The 20,570-nt window shown below is 43.6% G+C and overlaps 1 protein-coding gene across 1 annotated transcript in view; it reads left to right on the forward strand.

Annotated features, from left to right (window-relative positions):
- Nucleotides 1-20,570, forward strand: part of LOC124545305 (fatty acyl-CoA reductase 1-like) — a 233,108-nt gene that overhangs the window by 74,459 nt on the left and 138,079 nt on the right. Inside the window, exon 3 of the mRNA XM_047124202.1 lies at nt 1,677-1,925. Coding sequence (XP_046980158.1) covers nt 1,677-1,925 — 249 coding nt within the window. The remainder of the gene's footprint in view (nt 1-1,676; nt 1,926-20,570) is intronic.

Below are 20,570 nucleotides of genomic sequence, written 5' to 3' on the forward strand. Positions count from 1 at the left end.
GCCGAGTCAAAAACAAGTTCCTCCTCCAGATGCGAAACATTTCAGCTGTATGCTTCGAAAAGCACGTGATAAAATGGATACCTCTAGTTAACAATGTATCGTTTACGCTACTGGCACGGGTTCGGTTCACTGGTGTATGGAGATCGTTTATGTTGCTACATTTCCCATCGTCCATCGAACTATACGAAAATCCATGGCAGATTTATGCTTTCAGGGAGATAAACCATCTCACAATCGCTTGAAAATTCTGCCAAAGTAGCTCCAAGGTCGCTCCAGGAACGCGACCGTCACAGGTAATAAGACTACTGTCCCAAAGCTACTGATTGCTTACTCTGAAAAAGGCAAAATTTGTATAAATGTACTACATATGTGGCGTTCTTATGACCCGCCACGTTAGCCGAGAGCACTAATGCGCTGTTTCCCGGACTCCGGTGGACGTGGTGGCGCCGGGTCGAATCTGCCTGGTGTATTAACAATGAAATGGTTCAAATGGCTCTGAGCACTATGGGACTTAACATCTATGGTCATCAATCCCCTAGAACTTAAAACTACTTAAACCTAACTAACCTAAGGACATCACACAACACCCAGTCATCACGAGGCAGAGAAAATCCCTGACCCCACCGGGAATCGAACCCGGGAACCCGGGCGCGGGAAGCGAGAACGCTACCGCACGACCACGAGCTGCGGGCTATTAACAATGAGGACCTGGATTTGGTTTTTAGGCGGTTTTCCACATCCCATTAGGCGAATACCGGGCTGGTCCCCATGTCCCACCTCAGTTATACGACTCGCAGACATTTGAAAACGTTCACACTATTTCTTGGCTTGCACTAGATGCAGACAGCTGGGGCACACTACTTCCGTCCCAGGAAGGGCATCCCGCCGCCCTCTGACACTAATATTGCCAAATCCGTAGTAACATGGCAGACACCGCGTTGAAGTGGGACAAAGGCCAAGAAAATGATAATGATGTCGTCTTCTTATGTTTTCGAGCGTGAAGGTTGGTGCAGTTTCTGTAATGATTTTCACAGTCCTATTAAAAATTTTGTAGAGACATACATTGGTCCTTAAAGGAAGGGTAAGTGCTAGCGCTTACGAAAAATTTCTCAGTTACCACATTAACTGAAAGATTCAGGCCTAATTTCCACGCTCCTCTGGGGTAACTGGGACAGTTTCTTCGGAAAGAATGGACCAAAATACCATGCACTATTGACATGGATTTCGATTGTAGGGATAACAACGGGTCTTTTTTGTTGTGAAACGGAATTGTACTGCAAGTAAGGTGCAAATGGTTCAAATGGCTCTGAGCACTATGGGACTTAACATCTGAGGTCATCAGAACTTAGAACTACTTAAACCTAACTAACCTAAAGACATCACACACATGCATACCCGAGGCAGGATTCGAACCTAAGACCGTAGCGGTAGCGCAGTTCCAGACTGAAGCGCCTAGAACCGTTCAGCCACACCGGACGGCGCTGCAAGTAAGGCTACGTGTTTATGCATTTTGTCGGCAGTGTCGCAAATAACGGTGAAGGAATAAATGTCACCACATAGACCGGCAGTATGTAAAGTACTCAAACGAGGTTTTAGATTCTTGCAAATAGGATTTTTGCTGAGCAACCTACACGGAGTATACTGGGCTCCTAGTGTTTCACTTGTGCTGTTTACAGATCTTCAGTGAGGCTCGCAAGGCCTGCCCGGACTACCTCCGTAAGGTGGTGCCCATAGCGGGCGACTGCACTCAGCCGGGACTGGGGATCAGCCCAGATGACGCTGCCGAGCTCGCCAGCAAGGTGTCCGTGTTCTTCCACGTGGCCGCCACTGTGCGGTTCGACGCGGACCTCCGCACCGCCACCGTCACCAACGTGTCCTCCACCTGCGAGGCCGTTGCGCTCATGAAGCGCATGAGCAACCTCAAGGTGAGTGCTGGCAAACATTATTCACACACTCAGCGCCCCAAACCTAGACTATCAGTCATTCTTCTCGGATGGCTCTGAGCACTATGGGACTTAACATCTGTGGTCATCAGTCCCCTAGAACGTAGAACTACTTAAACCTAACTAACCTAAGGACATCACACACATCCATGCCCGAGGCAGGATTCGAACCTGCGACCGGAGCGGTCACGCGGTTCCAGACTGAAGCGCCTAGACCGCACGGCCACACCGGCCGGCTCTTCGCGGATGCAGTTCGTTAAAAAGTTTATTTGAAAAGTACATATTTAGCAAACTATTAACAGGCAATCGACAGGTGGACATTGTATTGACTAAAATCTGCTTGAAGGAGTAGGAAATGTGGTTCACCTCACAATGTCTCATTATTCCATGCAAAAAAATTTGCACGGTTTGGCCATGCTACACTATGCTCATTATCCCGTGGAGGCCAGGTCTACACAGAATTAAAAATGTTCATGGTTCATGGACTTGGAAACAGCAACCTACTTACCTAGACTGCTTGTATTTTTTTAAATAGATGCGCCAAATAGATTCAAAATCATTATCAAAATAGCTTACATCTACCCTGAAGCAAATGTTGCTGCGGATCATAATTTGCTGGAGACAGATGTACGATCTAAGCGAAGGCATGTTCAATGATAACATTTGGTAAAAAAATTAGATGCGGTTAAGTTTTTCCCTGAAGGATGTAAGCCGTAGTCTCAGACCACTGAAGAACAACAAGAGAGTTAAGCAGAAAGTGCCAGCGTACCAGAAGAGTTGAAGGCTATTAAAAATAGAAAGTCGCCCGCTGTGGCCGAGTGATCCTAGGCGCTTCAGTCCGGAACCGCGCTGCTGCTACGGTCGCAGGTTCGAATCCTGCCTCGGGCATGGATGTGTGTGACGTCCTTAGGTTGGTTAGGTTTAAGTAGTTCTAAGTATAGGGGACTGATGACCTCAGATGTTAGTCCCATAATGCTCAGAGCCATTTTTTTGAAAAACAGAAATCTCAAAGCTTTGGAGAATTAAAGAAGGAAAAAATTAGGTACTAACTGATTAGATGGTGTACGTTACATAAAATGGATTAACCTAAAAAATGAAAGAAAAAACTCTAATTACAGTTAAATCATGAACTAATAAGAATAAATATTTATGCCAGCGAGAAATGGATGAAACGCCTGTATAAGGAAAGTGGACAACTGTAAATGGAAGATAAATTAGAAAAAATGTGCAGAAAGTTAATGTACCTAACAAACATCGCTCCACAAAAAGTGAGGAAAAACTGGGGGTCTACTCAATAAAAAGGGAAATATAACAATGTTCCTAGAACAGAACAAAAAGTATTTTGCTGAATATTTGTATGAACTATAAAGAGGCCATACATGAGTAAGACCGAACTATGAAATGTTATGTCATAAAATGTACCATGAATCAAATATTTTGCGATATGATGTGGACAAAGCCATTACCAATCTCATAATGAGGAGGCAAATTGCTGAGGTCCTGAAGACTTTGGGAAATGAAGGGATATCCAGACTGACCAGCTTTGTTAGTGTCATGAGGTCGTTTGCCCTGAAGTTTTAAACTAATCCACTAGCTTCACGAAGTACATACAAAGCCAAAGAATGCAATCCTTACAGCACAATTAATTTCATACACCGCTTTACGAGGGTAGTGCGTAAGCTCGTACTTTGATTATAAATAAAATTGAGGTAAACGTGGGGATGAGTCAATTTCGATTCGGAAAACGAAATCGAAAACGTTTTTGGATGGTAGAGAACGATTGGACCAAGAATGATAGATGCTAACAGAAATACGTACACATGTTATGTCGATTGGGAGAAGACGTTCCGCAGTATTCACTGGAGGGTCATCTTGAAGCCCTTGAAACATACTGTTGTAGTCTTAAAGGACAGAAGACTGGTTGTGAAACTCTGCAATAAACAAATAAACGTTGGAAGGATTCCCAATGATCAAATGGACGAAAGAGGCGCGATATTTGACAGAGAAAGGATAAAAATATTGTTTACGGAGGATCAAGCAGTGTTGGATGATGCAGACACACTAAAAATTGTGGTAGAGCGCATCGTAATGGCTGGGAGAGAATATGCAATGAGTATACATATTGGAATGACGTCAGAGATGAGAAACAGCACACATCAAGATTCCGTCAAACCATCACTGCAACAAGTAAAATTATTTAATTTATTTTTATTTATGTTGAGACTGAAAATCCATGAAGTCAAGATCACACATGACATGTTCTTTATTTAGATTGATTACTAGCTTCGGCTAACAATCTAACCATCTTCAGGACGCTTCCAATCAAGAAGCTTTCGGCCCGCAGCGCATAAAAAAAAAAAATCATAGAAATAATTCAAAAGCCAAGATCGCTTAAATAATGTTTACTGGATAACGGGTATCATCACATTAAAGGTGCCATCATCGGATCTGAATGTAGATTAACATTTATGAACCATTTGGATATAACGATACATGAAGCAGACCAGTTGATATAAAATCATTGTCACAAAATTAAGAAACAACTGCTCTCCTGGTCATTCTTTTACATAAGATATGTAAAACCGAAGTCACAAGATAAAACTATTTGGTACATGACCGCTGAGTCTAGCAGCTTTTGTGTTATTTCTGCAACAGAGTGATCGCCCCACTGCGCACATGTGTTCACTGAAAAAAAAATTCAATAGTTGCGTATCTCGTTGTTAACAACAGTCAACAAAAGTGATAAAATTACTTAGTTAGTTAGAAAGCTTGTTACAAAGAAGGAAAGTTGAGTGTAGGAAGTAGGAAGTAGAACATACGTGCAACAGAGTTTTCGGAATGGTGAACGGTTTGTTGACATGAAAACGAATTCTCGCAGAACTAAGACAGAGATCTGCCAAGTGTTTTCTGAGGAGTGTAGTATTACAAAGTAGCGAAATACCAAAAGTCGGAATGGAAGATAATTAATAGTTCTGAAATGTGGTATCCGAGAATACTGCTTGAGCATTCAGAAGGAGAGAAGGCAATGAAATGAAACTTTACAGGTTGAGAGGGTATGCGATATTATTTCATTAATTACTAAATATAGTCAAGAAGTCGGAAGTGTGAATCCCCTTGCAAGTATGATGTTCCACCCCTATTTGGCATCAATACATGCGCTGATACTGTCGGAGAGGGTGTCGAAAAGATGATGTATAGTCTTCTGAGGCAAGCTAGTCGACAACTTCGTATGATCCACACTGTCACTGAGATAGAGTTGAAGTCAGAGCTGGTCCCACATACGTTCTAACGGGAACAGATCTGGGGATCGTAGTCGCATCGCAGATAGATCATTGAGAGACGTGCTATGTATGAACGAGCATTGTTCTGTTCAGTAATGGCACTGTTGCATAAAAGGTAACGCATGAGGACGCAGGATGTACGGGACACGCCGTTGTGCCGTAAGAACTGCCTCAGTCAGTACCAACCGCGACCTGAAGTTGTAGCTGATGTCTCCCCGCATCACGACAACAAGAGGTACACCGGTATGCCTCTCCAAAACATTGGAAGAACGGTATTTCTCACCAGGTCGCCGCAATACTCGCTGACGATGGTGATGTGGGTTAGTGCGAAACCACGATACGTCGCTAAGCACAATACGACAACGTTCATCAGCATTCAATGCATCCTAGTCACTTTGTGTTGTTAATGGCCGACTATGTATGGTGATTCCCTAGTTTGGGAGTTGCAATTTGGAAACCAATGGTGCAAGATTACACAGAATGTTGGCAGGGAGTCCATTACTCGTTCTTGCGTGATAGACTCAGATATGAATGGTTGAAGATGTGCTTGGTGTAGCATACGGCGATCCTCTCTAATGGTAGTCAGATGTGGTGGACTAGAACCTTTGGCACGAGCATACCTGCTGTCCGCACGTTCCCATGCAGTCCAGAATGGGTCACTGTCACATCTGAATGCCCCTCAACTCTGGATATTGCACGGTTAGAGCAGCCGACCAAATCGAGACCCACAATGAGGCCTCTATCAAATTCTGTCAGATATTGAACGCGCAGTCTCACAAAAGTACGCGGCACCTCCGTGTCCTTCAAAGGGGTCACTCAACATCTGACGCTGTTCACGCCCCTAATACATCCTACCAGGGTTGATAACAACCCGAACAACACTAGTACGCTCTGGTGAACGTTTTACCTGTCCCAGGGAATTCCAGCTCTAATCATTTACATACCCACCGATGGTGTATATGCGTACGGAGCTGTATAGGGTATTTTAGAGGTGATGGTCAATAATGCACACATTGAAAGTACACGCCAAAAGTAGCTAAAAAGCGCCGATAAACATGGGTCCACAAATCAACAGTTATCGTGTTACAACACCGTCTTGTTGTGGTTCATCAGCGTCTAGGAACTGATGGCATCCCTAAACATTAAAGCATGTGTTCGAAATGTGGTCCATGCGACTGAGTGCAACATTGGCCTTTTCTGCGAAGTGAGTGGCGAATCCTCTCAGGCAGTCCTGTGGAATTCTATAAACTCTGGAAAGTGCTTCAATCCGCAAGCCTAATTTATCAAGAGAGTTGACCTCGGTAACGTAGACCAGTCTTTTGACATGACCCCACACATGGGAATCCATGGGATTTAGATCCGGAGAACTTGGGGGCCATGACACTGGTCTTCCTCTACCTGTCCAATGTTGACCATACGTCCAAGTCAGAAGCCAGTGCACTCGTAAATGAAAATGTGCTGGAGCACCGTCATGCATGAACCATATGTTCAGGCGTTAGTTCAGTACATCATCATGTACATCTGGAATTACAGGCCACAGAACCCGCATGTACTACTGTCCGGTTAGTCTCTGTGCTCGGAAGTGTGGTCCAATAGTGCAGTCCTTCTCAGACGTTCAACGAATGACGCTGCTGATGCCGTCGTACGTGTGTTGCATTAGGATAGACATCGGCCCTAATGTGACAGTTATGGTAGTTAAAAGTACTGTCACAGCTAAATCCAGCCTCATCCACAAACAGAACACTGCTTACAAACAGGAGATTCAGTGTACACTGCTGTTGCACCCATTGGCATAAATTCTCTCTAGGAGGGAAGTCTGCATCATTGAGGGCTTGCACACACCGATATAACTCATGACACGCTATTGGGTAGCAGTCCTCCTCGTTGAAGTACTCAGTACTCGGACGTTCGTGTACAACGCGTAACACCCTTTTCTCAGCATCGGCTTTATGAATCTGCGGAACTCCCGGTTTCCCCAAGGCGCTGATGTAACCCGCTAAATGTACGCCTCTCGGGCTGCGTGTAGAGAGGAAAAGCTTCTTCATACAAACGTGCAGCCTCAAGGGCGCTGTCATTCGCTTTGCCATACATGAAGTGCATGTCAGCGTACTCTTCATTGGCGTAACCTCTGTCCATGGCGCCTTCACGTTCGTAACTAATTGTGATGCCGGAACGGCGCAGAGTACGGTGGTAGTTGCGAGTACGTAAACAAATATAGTCGATACCAAACTTCGAGATACCAACATGAATATCGCGGTATCCAGGGGAGTTTACCTCGACAACGGTTGATTTGCAATCCCATCTTAATAGGAGCTTTTTAGCTACTTTTGGCCTGTACTTTCCATGTGTGAATTATTGACCGTCACTTCTGAAGCAGACTGCATTGACATCCGAACATGTCCTCGGGTACTTCACTTTTTTTTCAGGAGGTGTACTTACAGTACAATGGACAGCCGAAATGACGAATGGGGAAAAGAACAGAAGAAATAAGGAAGAGTGAATGAAGGAAAGATTGCAGATAAGAGAGGGAGAGGAAGACGAAGAAGACCTGGAATGGTATATGTCAGTAATAAGTGATGAACTCTTTCGAATGTTATGGGAGAAACACAAGGCAGGGTAAAATGGAGCGTCCAGTCGAAACCATCCAGAAGACAGGCATACCAAAGAAGAGGAATCAAATACATACTGTTCTGCAACAAGAGATGAAAGGACAGACTGAATCAGAAAGCAGATCAGTATGGTTAAAAAAGAAGAAGAAGAATTTAGACTATTGTTTCAATAAACTAAAAAGCTCTAAAACGATTTTTTAAGTAATTTATAATAAATAATTATACTGTGTACTGGTACTTGAATTACGTAACCATTATGGTACCTCACCTGAACCTCTCGATATCAGTAATATTCTACTGTTAACTACTTAACAGCCCGAGAACTCTTCGCCAACTACTTAACATGTTTCTGAGACAACATTCAGATTTGATTTCACTTTTGATACATCGATATGTTTATATTGCAATGATATTATTCTTATGTGTATTCTTTCTTTTGTCACTATGATCTTTAGCGTACTTGTAACTCTGATTTTTGGGGGCGTAAGCGATAGTTAGTTAGTTGTTAAGTTGTTAGAGAGACGGACGTTGAGAAAGTCAAGTCTTGGACGTCATGTTGGAAAGACGCATAACGTAGTCAGCTTATAAGATGTGAACTTTAACAGTGACTGTGATGAGGATGTTTTCAAGTATGTTTTGTATTGTGAAGTGATGTTTTGTGTTTACGTGATATTGCAATAAAAGCAATTAACAGGAAGTGTAACTTAAATTCGGAGTGCTGATTAATTTTTTTTTTTACATCACTATTGTGCTAACTTTGAAAGGTGTAATCTTCAAGAGTTGTTTGTGAAGCGCATCTATAAAACTTTTGAATATAGCAGAATAAAACCTAGGCCTTTTTGCATCCGAGCTTGGAATCATAACCACCTAGATTTTCAACGATTGAGCCATGATTTTACGATGAGGCCAACGTGGGAAACACAAAAAGATGAGTGCCTAGTTTTTTCATTATTACATGAAATGACTATTAACTGTGCTCTAATGACACTTGCCACATAATATGACTGTTGTTGCCCGATAATACAGTATTTAGCAGCGTGAGCAATACCACAATCGTTATTAAAATTTTTACCTTTGTTGTGGTAGGGTTGTTAGAACTGTCAGTCCGAAAGGTATGAATACTTCACTTCTAAAGTGACCAAAATAATTACAGGACGTATATAAAGCCACTTCGGTTGCACAAAATTGTCTTAATTGATCATGGTTTCGATTGCTGTACGGCAATCTTCATCAGAATAAAAAGTTACATGGAATACATGTAATCACATCATGGTTTGAAATGTCTGCTCAGACGTTTTAAACCATGGTGTGATTTCAGGTATTCCATGTAACTTTTTATTCTGATGAAGATTGCGCCACTGCAATCGAAACCGTGGTCAAATGACAAAAAGTTTGTGCATCCGAAGTGGCTGTATCTACGTCCTGTAATTAAATAGCGTACGGTGGCTGGGTCACAGCCAATCAGATGTTCAAAATTCCTGACCAAAATAAATTTATTTAAAATAAGCAGTGTAAGAAGCGTTGTTTATGACTAAAACGATAAAAAGTCGATAACTAAGTGCATTGTTTTTTATCCTTATTTGCTGTTCAACATGTCAGCGTCAGTAATATGGTTTTTATTATGTGAAATCAATGCAGAGTATCAATTGATGGTATATTCGAGGGTTATCAGCCGTATCTTTACGTCATATTGTCGCAACGTTTCAAGAGTCTCCTGTTCGTCATCTTCAAGGGACGTGTCGGTTTATCCATTTCATTCATTTATATATAGCTGCTGGGCCCAAGACTGCTCCACTGAGAGCCCTACGGGCAGTCCCCAGCCTCCGGAAGAAACATCGCGGAGGGTGGGGTAGAGACGTCCTGGCAGGGTGGACGGCGGTGTGGTCGTGAGTCATGGTGCTACTTGTCTATTCCGCTCGCTGCCTTCACCGCTCTCACATCAGAGCTTTCCCCAAGTAATTTTACTAACACCGCATCCCATGCTAAGCTCGACTGACAAGATCGTCGGCTGTACTTCCAAACCCCCTGGTTAGCCGGGGGTGTTTACGCGACCTCTCCCAGGACTGGGAGGTGCGGCAGCCACGGATCACACCGCTCGTTGGATTAAGAGGAGTACAAAAAGTCGTGTAGTTATAATATGTAGGTCTTTAGTTTTTTCAAGAAAAGTTGTTGTTGGAGTTTTCGCTTTAATTTGACGTAAGTTTCATTAACTTTGTTAGTATTTTTAATTTATTTTGAAATAATTTATTCTACAAGTAATTTTTGTAGGTGCCATAGCACTTGCCCTATTACAAGTTACCTTATGAACTGTTTGCTCTTGAAGGCGATGACTTACGTTGTTCTAGAGTAAACATCCTGCTGCATTGGTTCATCTACGGTCGCAGGTTCGAATCCTGCCGCGAGCATGGATGCGTGTGATGTCCTTAGCTTACTTAGGTTTAAGTAGTTCTAAGTTCTTGGGGACTGATGACCTCAGAAGTTAAGTCCCATATTGCTCAGAGCCATTTGAACCATTTTTTTCATATACATTTACCAGGTGATCAAAAAGTCAGTATAAATTTAAAAACTTAATAAACCACCGAATAATGTAGATAGAGAGGTACAAATTGACACACATGCTTGGAATGACATGGGGTTTTATTAGAACCAAAATTCAGGATGGTGCTCCACCCCATATTGCTAGACGTGCGAAAGAACTCCGGACATGCTTTACAGTGCTGTTCACAACATTATTCCTCGACTACAGCTATTGTTGAGGAATGATGGAGGACATACTGAGCATTTCCTGTAAAGAACATCATCTTTGCTTTGTCTTACTTTGTTATGCTAACTATTGCTATTCTGACCTGTCGGACTTTTTTGTATTTTTATGGTTCTAATAAAACCCCTTGTCATTGCAAGCATGTGTGCCAATTTGTACCTCTCTATCTACATTTTTCCGTGATTTATTCAGTTTTCAAATTTATACTAACTTTTTGATCACCCGGTACATACATACTCCGCAAGTCACCGTACGGTGTGTGGCGAAGGGTACCCTGTACCACTACTAGCCTGTTCCTTGCCTGTTGCACTCGCAATGAGAGCGAAGGAAAAACGGATATCTATAAGCCTTCGTGTGAGACGTAATTTCTCTTATAATCTCATCGTGGTCCTTACGCGAAATGTACATTGGTGGCAGCAGAATCGTAATGCAATCAGTTTCAGATGACGATTATCTAAATTTTCTCAATAGTGTTACCCGAAAGGAATGTCGTCTTCCCTCCAGGGATTCAAAAATGGCTCTGAGCACTATGGGACTTAACATCTGAGGTCATCAGTCGCCTAGAACTTAGAACTACTTAAACCTAACTAACCTAAGGACATCACACACATCCATGTCCGAGGCAGGATTCGAACCTGCGACCGTAGCGGTCGCGCGGTTCCAGACTGAAGCGCCTAGGACCGCTCGGGCACCAACGGCCGGCTTCCAGGGATTCCAATCTGGTTTCCCGAAGCATCTCAGTAACAATTACACGTTGTTCGAAAGTGTCGGTAACAAAGCCTCTGAATTGCTTCGATGTCTTCCTTCAATCCGACCTGCAATAATCAAGAAAAAGTCGCACCAGCGACCTACATGTGGTCTCCTTTACAGGTGAAACACTCTTTCCTAAAATCTCCCAATAAACCGAAGTCGACCATTCGCCTTCCCTACCACAGTTCTCACATTCTCGTTCCACCTCATATCGCTATGCAGTGTTACGTCCAGATATTTAAACGACTTGACTGTGGCAAGCAGAACGTTAGTAAAACTGTATCCGAACGGTACAGGTTTGATCTTCCTACTCACCCGCATTAACTTACATTTTTCCACATTTAGGGCTATCTGCCATTCATCACACCAACTGGAAATTTGGCTTAAGTAGTCTTGTATCTCCCTAAAGTCACTCAACTTCGACACCTTACCGTACACCACGGCATCATCAGCTAACAACCGCAGATTGCTGCCCACACGGTTCGCCAAATCATTTGTGTGTATAGAGAACAACAGCGATCCTATCACACTTCCCTGGGGCATTCCTGGCGATATCCTTTTCTCTGATAAACACCCACCGTCGAGGACACCACACCGGTTTATATTGTTTAAGAAGTCTCCGAACCACTCACATATCTGTAAACTTACTCCATATGCTCGCACCTTCGTTAACAGCCTCCAATGGGACACCGTGACAAATGCTTTTCGGAAATCCAGAAATATAGAATCTGTCTGTTGCATGTCACTCGTAGTTCTCAGTATATCATGTGAGTAAAGGGCAAGCTGAGTTTCGCATCAGTGACACTTTCCAAAAAATTGCTGTTTTACGAACATACGCTTCACAGTCTCAAGAAATTTTGTTATGTTCGAACTGAGAATATAATCAAGGATTCTGCAGCAAATAGAAGTTAGGGATATTTGCCTGTAATTCTGGGGATCCGTTCTTTTATCTTCTTATATACTGGAGTCGCCTGCGCTTTTTTCCAGTCGCTTGAGATTTTGTGCTGGGCTAGAAATTCACGATAAATGCACGCCAGGTAGTGGGCGAATGCCGTAGAGCACTCTTTGTAAAACAGAACTGGGATTCCATCCGGACCTGGTGATTTATTTGCTTTCCAATTATTCAGTTATTTCTCTACGCTAATGATCCTTATTACTATGTCGTCTGTACTGGAGTCTGTCCGACGACCAAATGACGGTACGTGTGATCGATTTCTTGAAAGTGAAATTTAAAACTTCGGCTTTCGATTTGCAATCTTCAACCGCTGCAGCAGACTGATCAACATGGGAGTCAATGGAAGCCTTACACCCATCCAGCGATTTTAAGCAAGATCGAAGTTTTCTCGTGTTCTCTGCCAGATCTTTCCTCAGCATCCGCCGAATTTCTTTATTAGATCATGGTGAGTCTTTGCCATCCTTTATCCACTTACTAGGCACGTAACTCTAGAGACCATGATTTACAATATGCTTAAACTTTGCCCATAATTCCTTTACATCCACCTTACTGGAATTAAGTGATGCCAAGTCACTGTTGTAGAGAGTTTCAGGGAGAGCATAAGGGAGCAATTGACAAGAATGGGGGAAAGAAATACAGTAGAAGAAGAATGGGTAGCTCTCAGGGATGAAGTAGTGAAGACAGCAGACGATCAAGTAGGTAAAAAGACGAAGGCTAATAGAAATCCTTGGGTAACAGAAGAAATAGTGAATTTGATTGATGAAAGGAGAAAATATAAAAATGCAGTAAATGAAGCAGGCAAAAAGGAATACAAACGTCTCAAAAATGAGATCGACAGGAAGTGCAAAATGGCTAAGCAGGGATGGCTAGAGGACAAATGTAAGGATGTAGAGGCTTGTCTCACTAGGGGTAAGATAGATACTGCCTACAGGAAAATTAAAGAGACCTTTGGAGAGAAGAGAACCACTTGTATGAATATCAAGAGCTCAGATGGCAACCCAGTTCTAAGCAAAGAAGGGAAGGCAGAAAGGTGGAAGGAGTATATAGAGGGTTTATACAAGGGCGATGTACTTGAGGACAATATTATGGAAATGGAAGAGGATGTAGATGAAGACGAAATGGGAGATAAGATACTGCGTGAAGAGTTTGACAGAGCACTGAAAGACCTGAGTCGAAACAAGGCCCCGGGAGTAGACAACATTCCATTAGAACTACTGATGGCCTCGGGAGAGCCAGTCATGACAAAACTCTACCATCTGGTGAGCACGATGTATGAGACAGGCGAAATACCCTCAGACTTCAAGAAGAATATAATAATTCCAATCCCAAAGAAAGCAGGTGTTGACAGATGTGAAAATTACCGAGCTATCAGTTTGATAAGTCACAGCTGCAAAATACTAACGCGAATTCTTTACAGACGAATGGAAAAACTGGTAGAAGCCGACCTCGGGGAAGATCAGTTTGGATTCCGTAGAAATGTTGGAACACGTGAGGCAATACTGACCTTGCGACTTATCTTAGAAGAAAGATTAAGAAAAGGCAAACATACGTTTCTAGCATTTGTAGATTTAGAGAAAGCTTTTGACAATGTTAACTGGAATACTCACTTTCAAATTCTGAAGGTGGCAGGGGTAAAATACAGGGAGCGAAAGGCTATTTACAATTTGTACAGAAACCAGGTGGCAGTTATAAGAGTCGAGGGGCATGAAAGGGAAGCAGTGGTTGGGAAAGGAGTGAGACAGGGTTTTAGCCTCTCCCCGATGTTATTCAATCTGTATATTGAGCAAGCAGTAAAGGAAACAAAAGAAAAATTCGGAGTAGGTATTAAAATTCATGGACAAGAAGTAAAAACTTTGAGGTTCGCCGATGACATTGTAATTCTGTCAGAGACAGCAAAGGACTTGGAAGAGCAGTTGAACGGAATGGACAGTGTCTTGAAAGGAGGATACAAGATGAACATCAACAAAAGCGAAACGAGGATAATGGAATGTAGTCAAATTAAGTCGGGTGATGCTGAGGGAATTAGATTAGGAAATGAGACACTTAAAGTAGTAAAGGAGTTTTGCTATTTAGGGAGTAAAATAACTGATGATGGTCGAAGTAGAGAGGATATAAAATATAGACTGGCAATGGCGAGGAAAGCGTTTCTCAAGAAGAGAAATTTGTTAACATCGAGTATAGATTTAAGTGTCAGGAAGTCGTTTCTGAAAGTATTTGTATGGAGTGTAGCCATGTATGGAAGTGAAACATGGACAATAACTAGTTTGGACAAGAAGAGAATAGAAGCTTTCGAAATGTGGTGCTACAGAAGAATGCTGAAGATAAGGTGGGTAGATCACGTAACTAATGAGGAGGTATTGAATAGGATTGGGGAGAAGAGAAGTTTGTGGCACAACTTGACTAGAAGAAGGGATCGGTTGGTAGGACATGTTTTGAGGCATCAAGGGATCACAAATTTAGCATTGGAGGGCACCGTGGAGGGTAAAAATCGTAGAGGGAGACCAAGAGATGAATACACTAAGCAGATTCAGAAGGATGTAGGTTGCAGTAGGTACTGGGAGATGAAGAATCTTGCACAGGATAGAGTAGCATGGAGAGCTGCATCAAACCAGTCTCAGGACTGAAGACCACAACAACAACAAACTCACTGTTTAGGTGAGAAGCTAATAACCACTTATCTGCTCTGTCTAGCAGAAAGGGAGAGGGAGAGGAAGACGAAGAAGACTAAAACTTAGAATTATACTGTATTTTCATGTGACATATCTTCCTGTTCGTGGTATAACGCATGGTATCATCCACGTTTTGTAAGGCGCGTTTCATCTTTGATACCTGGAAGGTGCTTGTTGATGAAATATTGTGAAAACATTGCCATGGATGTACAAAAGTGGGTACCACTACTGATAAGAAACAATTGCGTGGACACAACTGTCAGGAATAAGTCTGTGTGATCCAATGGACGAATGTAAATCACCTCAGCTGTGAAGATCTTTCAGCACTCTCAAGAATAGTGTGAGGTTCGCTGTGCTAAATTCGTTGTTGATGGTGATTCCAATTCAAATAGATCAGTAATTGATAGCAGGCCCTATGATGACCTAACACCGATAAAGTTAAAAAGTTTCTGTCATGTGCAGAAACGAATGGGTAAGTAGGCTGTTTAGGTTTTTATGTTGATAAAGTCACGTAGCGCTCTGTATGAAAATCACTGGCTGCGCTGTGTGCAGTCTGTGGCCGGTTGGCATTGTTGGAATATTCGCTGTTGTAGTGTTGGGCAGTTGGCTGTTAACAGCGCGTAGCGTTGCGCAGTTGGTTCAAATGGTTCAAATGGCTCTGAGCACTATGGGACTCAACTGCTGAGGTCATTAGTCCCCTAGAACTTAGAACTAGTTAAACCTAACTAACCTAAGGACATCACAAACATCCATGCCCGAGGCAGGATTCGAACCTGCGACCGTAGCGGTCTTGCGGTTCCAGACTGCAGCGCCTTTAACCGCACGGCCACTTCGCGCAGTTGGAGGGAGGAGGAAGAGGAGGAGATTATTGTTTAACGTCCCGTCGACAACTAGGTCATTAGAGACGGAGCGCAAGCTCGGGTGAGGGAAGGATGGGGTAGGAAATCGGCCGTGCCCTGTCAAAGGAACCATCCCGGCATTAGCCTGAAGCGATTTAGGGAAATCACGGAAAACCTAAATCAGGATGGCCGGAGACGGGATTGAACCGTCGTCCTCCCGAATGGCGCAGTTGGAGGTGAGCCGCCAGCAGTGGTGTATGTGGGGAGAGAGATGGCAGAATTTTGAGAGCGGACGATCTGAACGTGTGTCCATCAGAAAGGGTAAATCTGTAATACTGGATATCGTGACTGATATACACTCCTGGAAATGGAAAAAAGAACACATTGACACCGGTGTGTCAGACCCACCATACTTGCTCCGGACACTGCGAGAGGGCTGTACAAGCAATGATCACACGCACGGCACAGCGGACACACCAGGAACCGCGGTGTTGGCCGTCGAATGGCGCTAGCTGCGCAGCATTTGTGCACCGCCGCCGTCAGTGTCAGCCAGTTTGCCGTGGCATACGGAGCTCCATCGCAGTCTTTAACACTGGTAGCATGCCGCGACAGCGTGGACGTGAACCGTATGTGCAGTTGACGGACTTTGAGCGAGGGCGTATAGTGGGCATGCGGGAGGCCGGGTGGACGTACCGCCGAACTGCTCAACACGTGGGGCGTGAGGTCTCCACAGTACATCGATGTTGTCGCCAGTGGTCGGCGGAAGGTGCGCGTGCCCGTCGACCTGGGACCGGACCGCAGCGACGCACAGATGCATGCCAAGACCGTAGGATCCTACGCAGTGCCGTAGGGGACCGCACCGCCACTTCCCAGCAAATTAGGGACACTGTTGCTCCTGGGGTATCGGCGAGGACCATTCGCAACCGTCTCCATGAAGCTGGGCTACGGCCCCGCACACCGTTAGGCCGTCTTCCGCTCACGCCCCAACATCGTGCAGCCCGCCTCCAGTGGTGTCGCGACAGGCGTGAATGGAGGGACGAATGGAGACGTGTCGTCTTCAGCGATGAGAGTCGCTTCTGCGTTGGTGCCAATGATGGTCGTATGCGTGTTTGGCGCCGTGCAGGTGAGCGCCACAATCAGGACTGCATACGACCGAGGCACACAGGGCCAACACCCGGCATCATGGTGTGGGGAGCGATCTCCTACACTGGCCGTACACCACTGGTGATCGTCGAGGGGACACTGAATAGTGCACGGTACATCCAAACCGTCATCGAACCCATCGTTCTACCATTCCTAGACCGGCAAGGGAACTTGCTGTTCCAACAGGACAATGCACGTCCGCATGTATCCCGTGCCACCCAACGTGCTCTAGAAGGTGTAAGTCAACTACCCTGGCCAGCAAGATCTCCGGATCTGTCCCCCACTGAGCATGTTTGGGACTGGATGAAGCGTCGTCTCACGCGGTCTGCACGTCCAGCACGAACGCTGGTCCAACTGAGGCGCCAGGTGGAAATGGCATGGCAAGCCGTTCCACAGGACTACATCCAGCATCTCTACGATCGTCTCCATGGGAGAATAGCAGCCTGCATTGCTGCGAAAGGTGGATATACACTGTACTAGTGCCGACATTGTGCATGCTCTTTTGCCTGTGTCTATGTGCCTGTGGTTCTGTCAGTGTGATCATGTGATGTATCTGACCCCAGGAATGTGTCAATAAAGTTTCCCCTTCCTGGGACAATGAATTCACGGTGTTCTTATTTCAATTTCCAGGAGTGTATATATGATGACTTATTAAGGTAAATACATTGTTTGTTCTCTATAAAGATCTTTCATTTGCTAACTATGCCTATCAGTAGTTAGTGCCTTCAGTAGTTAGAATCTTTAATTTAGTTGGCAGCATTGGCGTTCGCTGCATTGCAGTAGATCTAGTAACGAAGATTTTTGTGAGGTAAGTGATTCATGAAAAGTATAGGTTAATGTTAGTTAGGGCCATTATTTTTTGGGGATTATTGAAAGTCGGGTTGCGTTGCGCTAAAAATATTGTGTGTTAGTTTAGTGATGATCAAAATAAGTAAAGAGAGAAATTTCTGAGTACGTTCAGTTTTGCTCATCTGTTTGAAAATCAAATAACGTAAGAGGTTTATCAGTACAGTCTTTCTTAATTTTCCGAAGGAGACGTTTTACACATAGATCAGTGATTGATAGCAGGCCCTATAATGACCTAATACCGATAAAGTTAAGAAGTTTCTGTCATGTGCAGAAACGAATGGGTACTCAACTGCGTAAAATCAGGCAGAACTTTTCTAGCAAAAAGTTTGAAGATAGCAAGACTATTAGAGGACGTGTGGCTGATAAAACAGTCGATCAGCCAAGTGAATACTATGGCCAAGCCTTTAGAAAGAATACAGACAACCTGGAAGAATGAGGAAAGCAGTATGGGTAACGTTTTTCGTCAAGACATCAAGTTAAGAGAAGCCACTAGACAACTGTTCACAAATGTGAAGCAGCAGTAACCAAATATACCCATGGAAAAACCATCCCTGAAGCTGTTGGAGCAGTAATAAAGTCAATATATAGAGCGTAACACACCCAGATCTTCTGAAGAAATGCTTCACAGGAAAAACTCAAAATGTAAATGAGTCTTTCAACAGTGTTGTATGGACCTAGTTGCAAGAAACGTATTTGTGACTGGAAGACACTGACGGTTGGGGTCAACGATGCTGTGATCACCTTCAGTTATGGAAATGCAAGTAGAATAACGGTTCTAAAGCAATTTGAAATTAAGTTTGGCGATAATACAGAAGCATTCCTACGAGATCTGGATAGACAGCGAGTCTCCAAAGCAGAAATTATGGTCAAAAAGACAACAGAAGCTGGCCGCTGTGGCCGAACGGTTCTAGGCACTTCAGTCCGGAAACACGCGGCTGCTACGGTCGCAGGTTCGAATCCTGCCTCGGACATGGATGTGTGTGATGTCCATAGGTTAGTTAGGTATAATTAGTTCTAAGTCTAGAGGACTGAAGACCTCAGATGTTAAGTCCCATAGTGCTTAGAGCCATTTGAACCATTTGAACAACAAAAGCCGCAAGATCCCTCAGACGAAGAAAGAGACTGCGTCTAGTTGATACTGAAGAAGATAAAGATTTCACAGCTGGAGGCTTTTAGGCTGTCTCTTCATTCAGCAGTAAATTTTCCTTTACTTCAACTATCAGGTGCGATTTCTGAAAAACTACTTCTTTTACAAATGTTTCGCACTCTCATAAAATATTTAAGCTATAGCTCTAAAACTTCATTTATTATTGACAGCTGTATTATGTTTATGTGGATCTACAAAGATAAAGATTACATAAATTTTTAAGAACTTTCATAAAAATTTCGTGTGTTTTTTCCTAACAAAGTTACACACTTGATAGTAGACCGGAATATGTATAAGATATGACTCAATAGCCTGGCACGGCTTTGTTTTATTATCTTGGATAGCTCCCGAGAAAACGGGCATTCATAATCCCCTTATAGCTTTTAGGAGGTTTCCCACATTCCACTAGGTGAATACGGGACTTGTTCCTTTGCTCTATCTCAGATACAGGTTACACAAACATTTAAATCATCTTCTCGCACCTGCACACAAATCTTACCACATTGTATACGCAGACAGAATTGGTACATGCTTTTCTTAAACACTCACCTGTAGCAGCGACTCATTTCTACCGCCCTTCTGACAAGCGAATCCCAGAACCCGTCAGCGTGGCACAGCACCTTCGACTATTCAGAAATGGTTCAAATGGCTCTGAGCACTATGGGACTTAACATCTTAGGTCATCAGTCCCCTAGAACTTAGAACTACTTAAACCTAACTAACCTAAGGACATCACACACATCCATGCCCGAGGCAGGATTCGAACCAGCGACCGTAGCAGTCCCGCGGTTCCGGACTGCAGCGCCTAGAACCGCACGGCCACCGCGGCCGGCTTCGGCTATTCAAAAGCAAATGTGTGGCCTTCGTTGATGCTCATTCTGTGCTCTATCACTGCAGACTTTTGAGCTCTCTGCTTGCCATACTTTGAGAGGAGGCAGTACGTACAAAACGAGAAAAAGTTTTTCAGTAAAGATGTGGTCTAAAATTCATACCCTAACAGCTAAGAGTACGTTCTTTCCAGAAGGAGAGATCTGTTCCACAATAGGGAAGATAAACAAGTGCTCGTAGCTGTTAAGGTATGCATTCTAGAACCCATATTCACTGTTCATTATTTTCCTGTTTTTGTCCTTACTACCGACTTTCAAAATATTGAAAGCAAAGAGGTTGGTGTAGAATAATTTAATTCACAGTATCAAAGATGACGAAGTGCTCATAGATATTAAGTTTCGCATTTTAGAGCCCAAGTTTAAAAGACTTTTTTGCTTGTACCATCCAGTAGAAACTCGTGCTTCTGTAAAAGGATCAATGCACGGAGCGTATAACTACCACCGTCGTACCTTAGTGGGAGATCTTGCCGAGAACCCGAAAAAATTCTAGTCCTAAGTAAAATCGCTGAGCGGGTGGAAGGCTTCTATCCAGTCACCCGTTGACCACTCTGGTGTGGCAGTAGACGACAGAAAAAGTAAAGCCAAAGTTTTAAATTTCACATGTAAGAGATCGCTCACGGAGGCAAATCGTACAAACACACCGTCGTTTGGCCATCGCGTAGACTCCCATATGAAGAACATAGTAAGAAGCCTCACTGAGAGACAACTGAAAGAACTGAAAGCAAATAAGTCTCCAG

The sequence above is a fragment of the Schistocerca americana genome, chromosome 8 (genome assembly GCF_021461395.2).
Source record: "Schistocerca americana isolate TAMUIC-IGC-003095 chromosome 8, iqSchAmer2.1, whole genome shotgun sequence".
Classification (NCBI taxonomy): domain Eukaryota; kingdom Metazoa; phylum Arthropoda; class Insecta; order Orthoptera; family Acrididae; genus Schistocerca; species Schistocerca americana.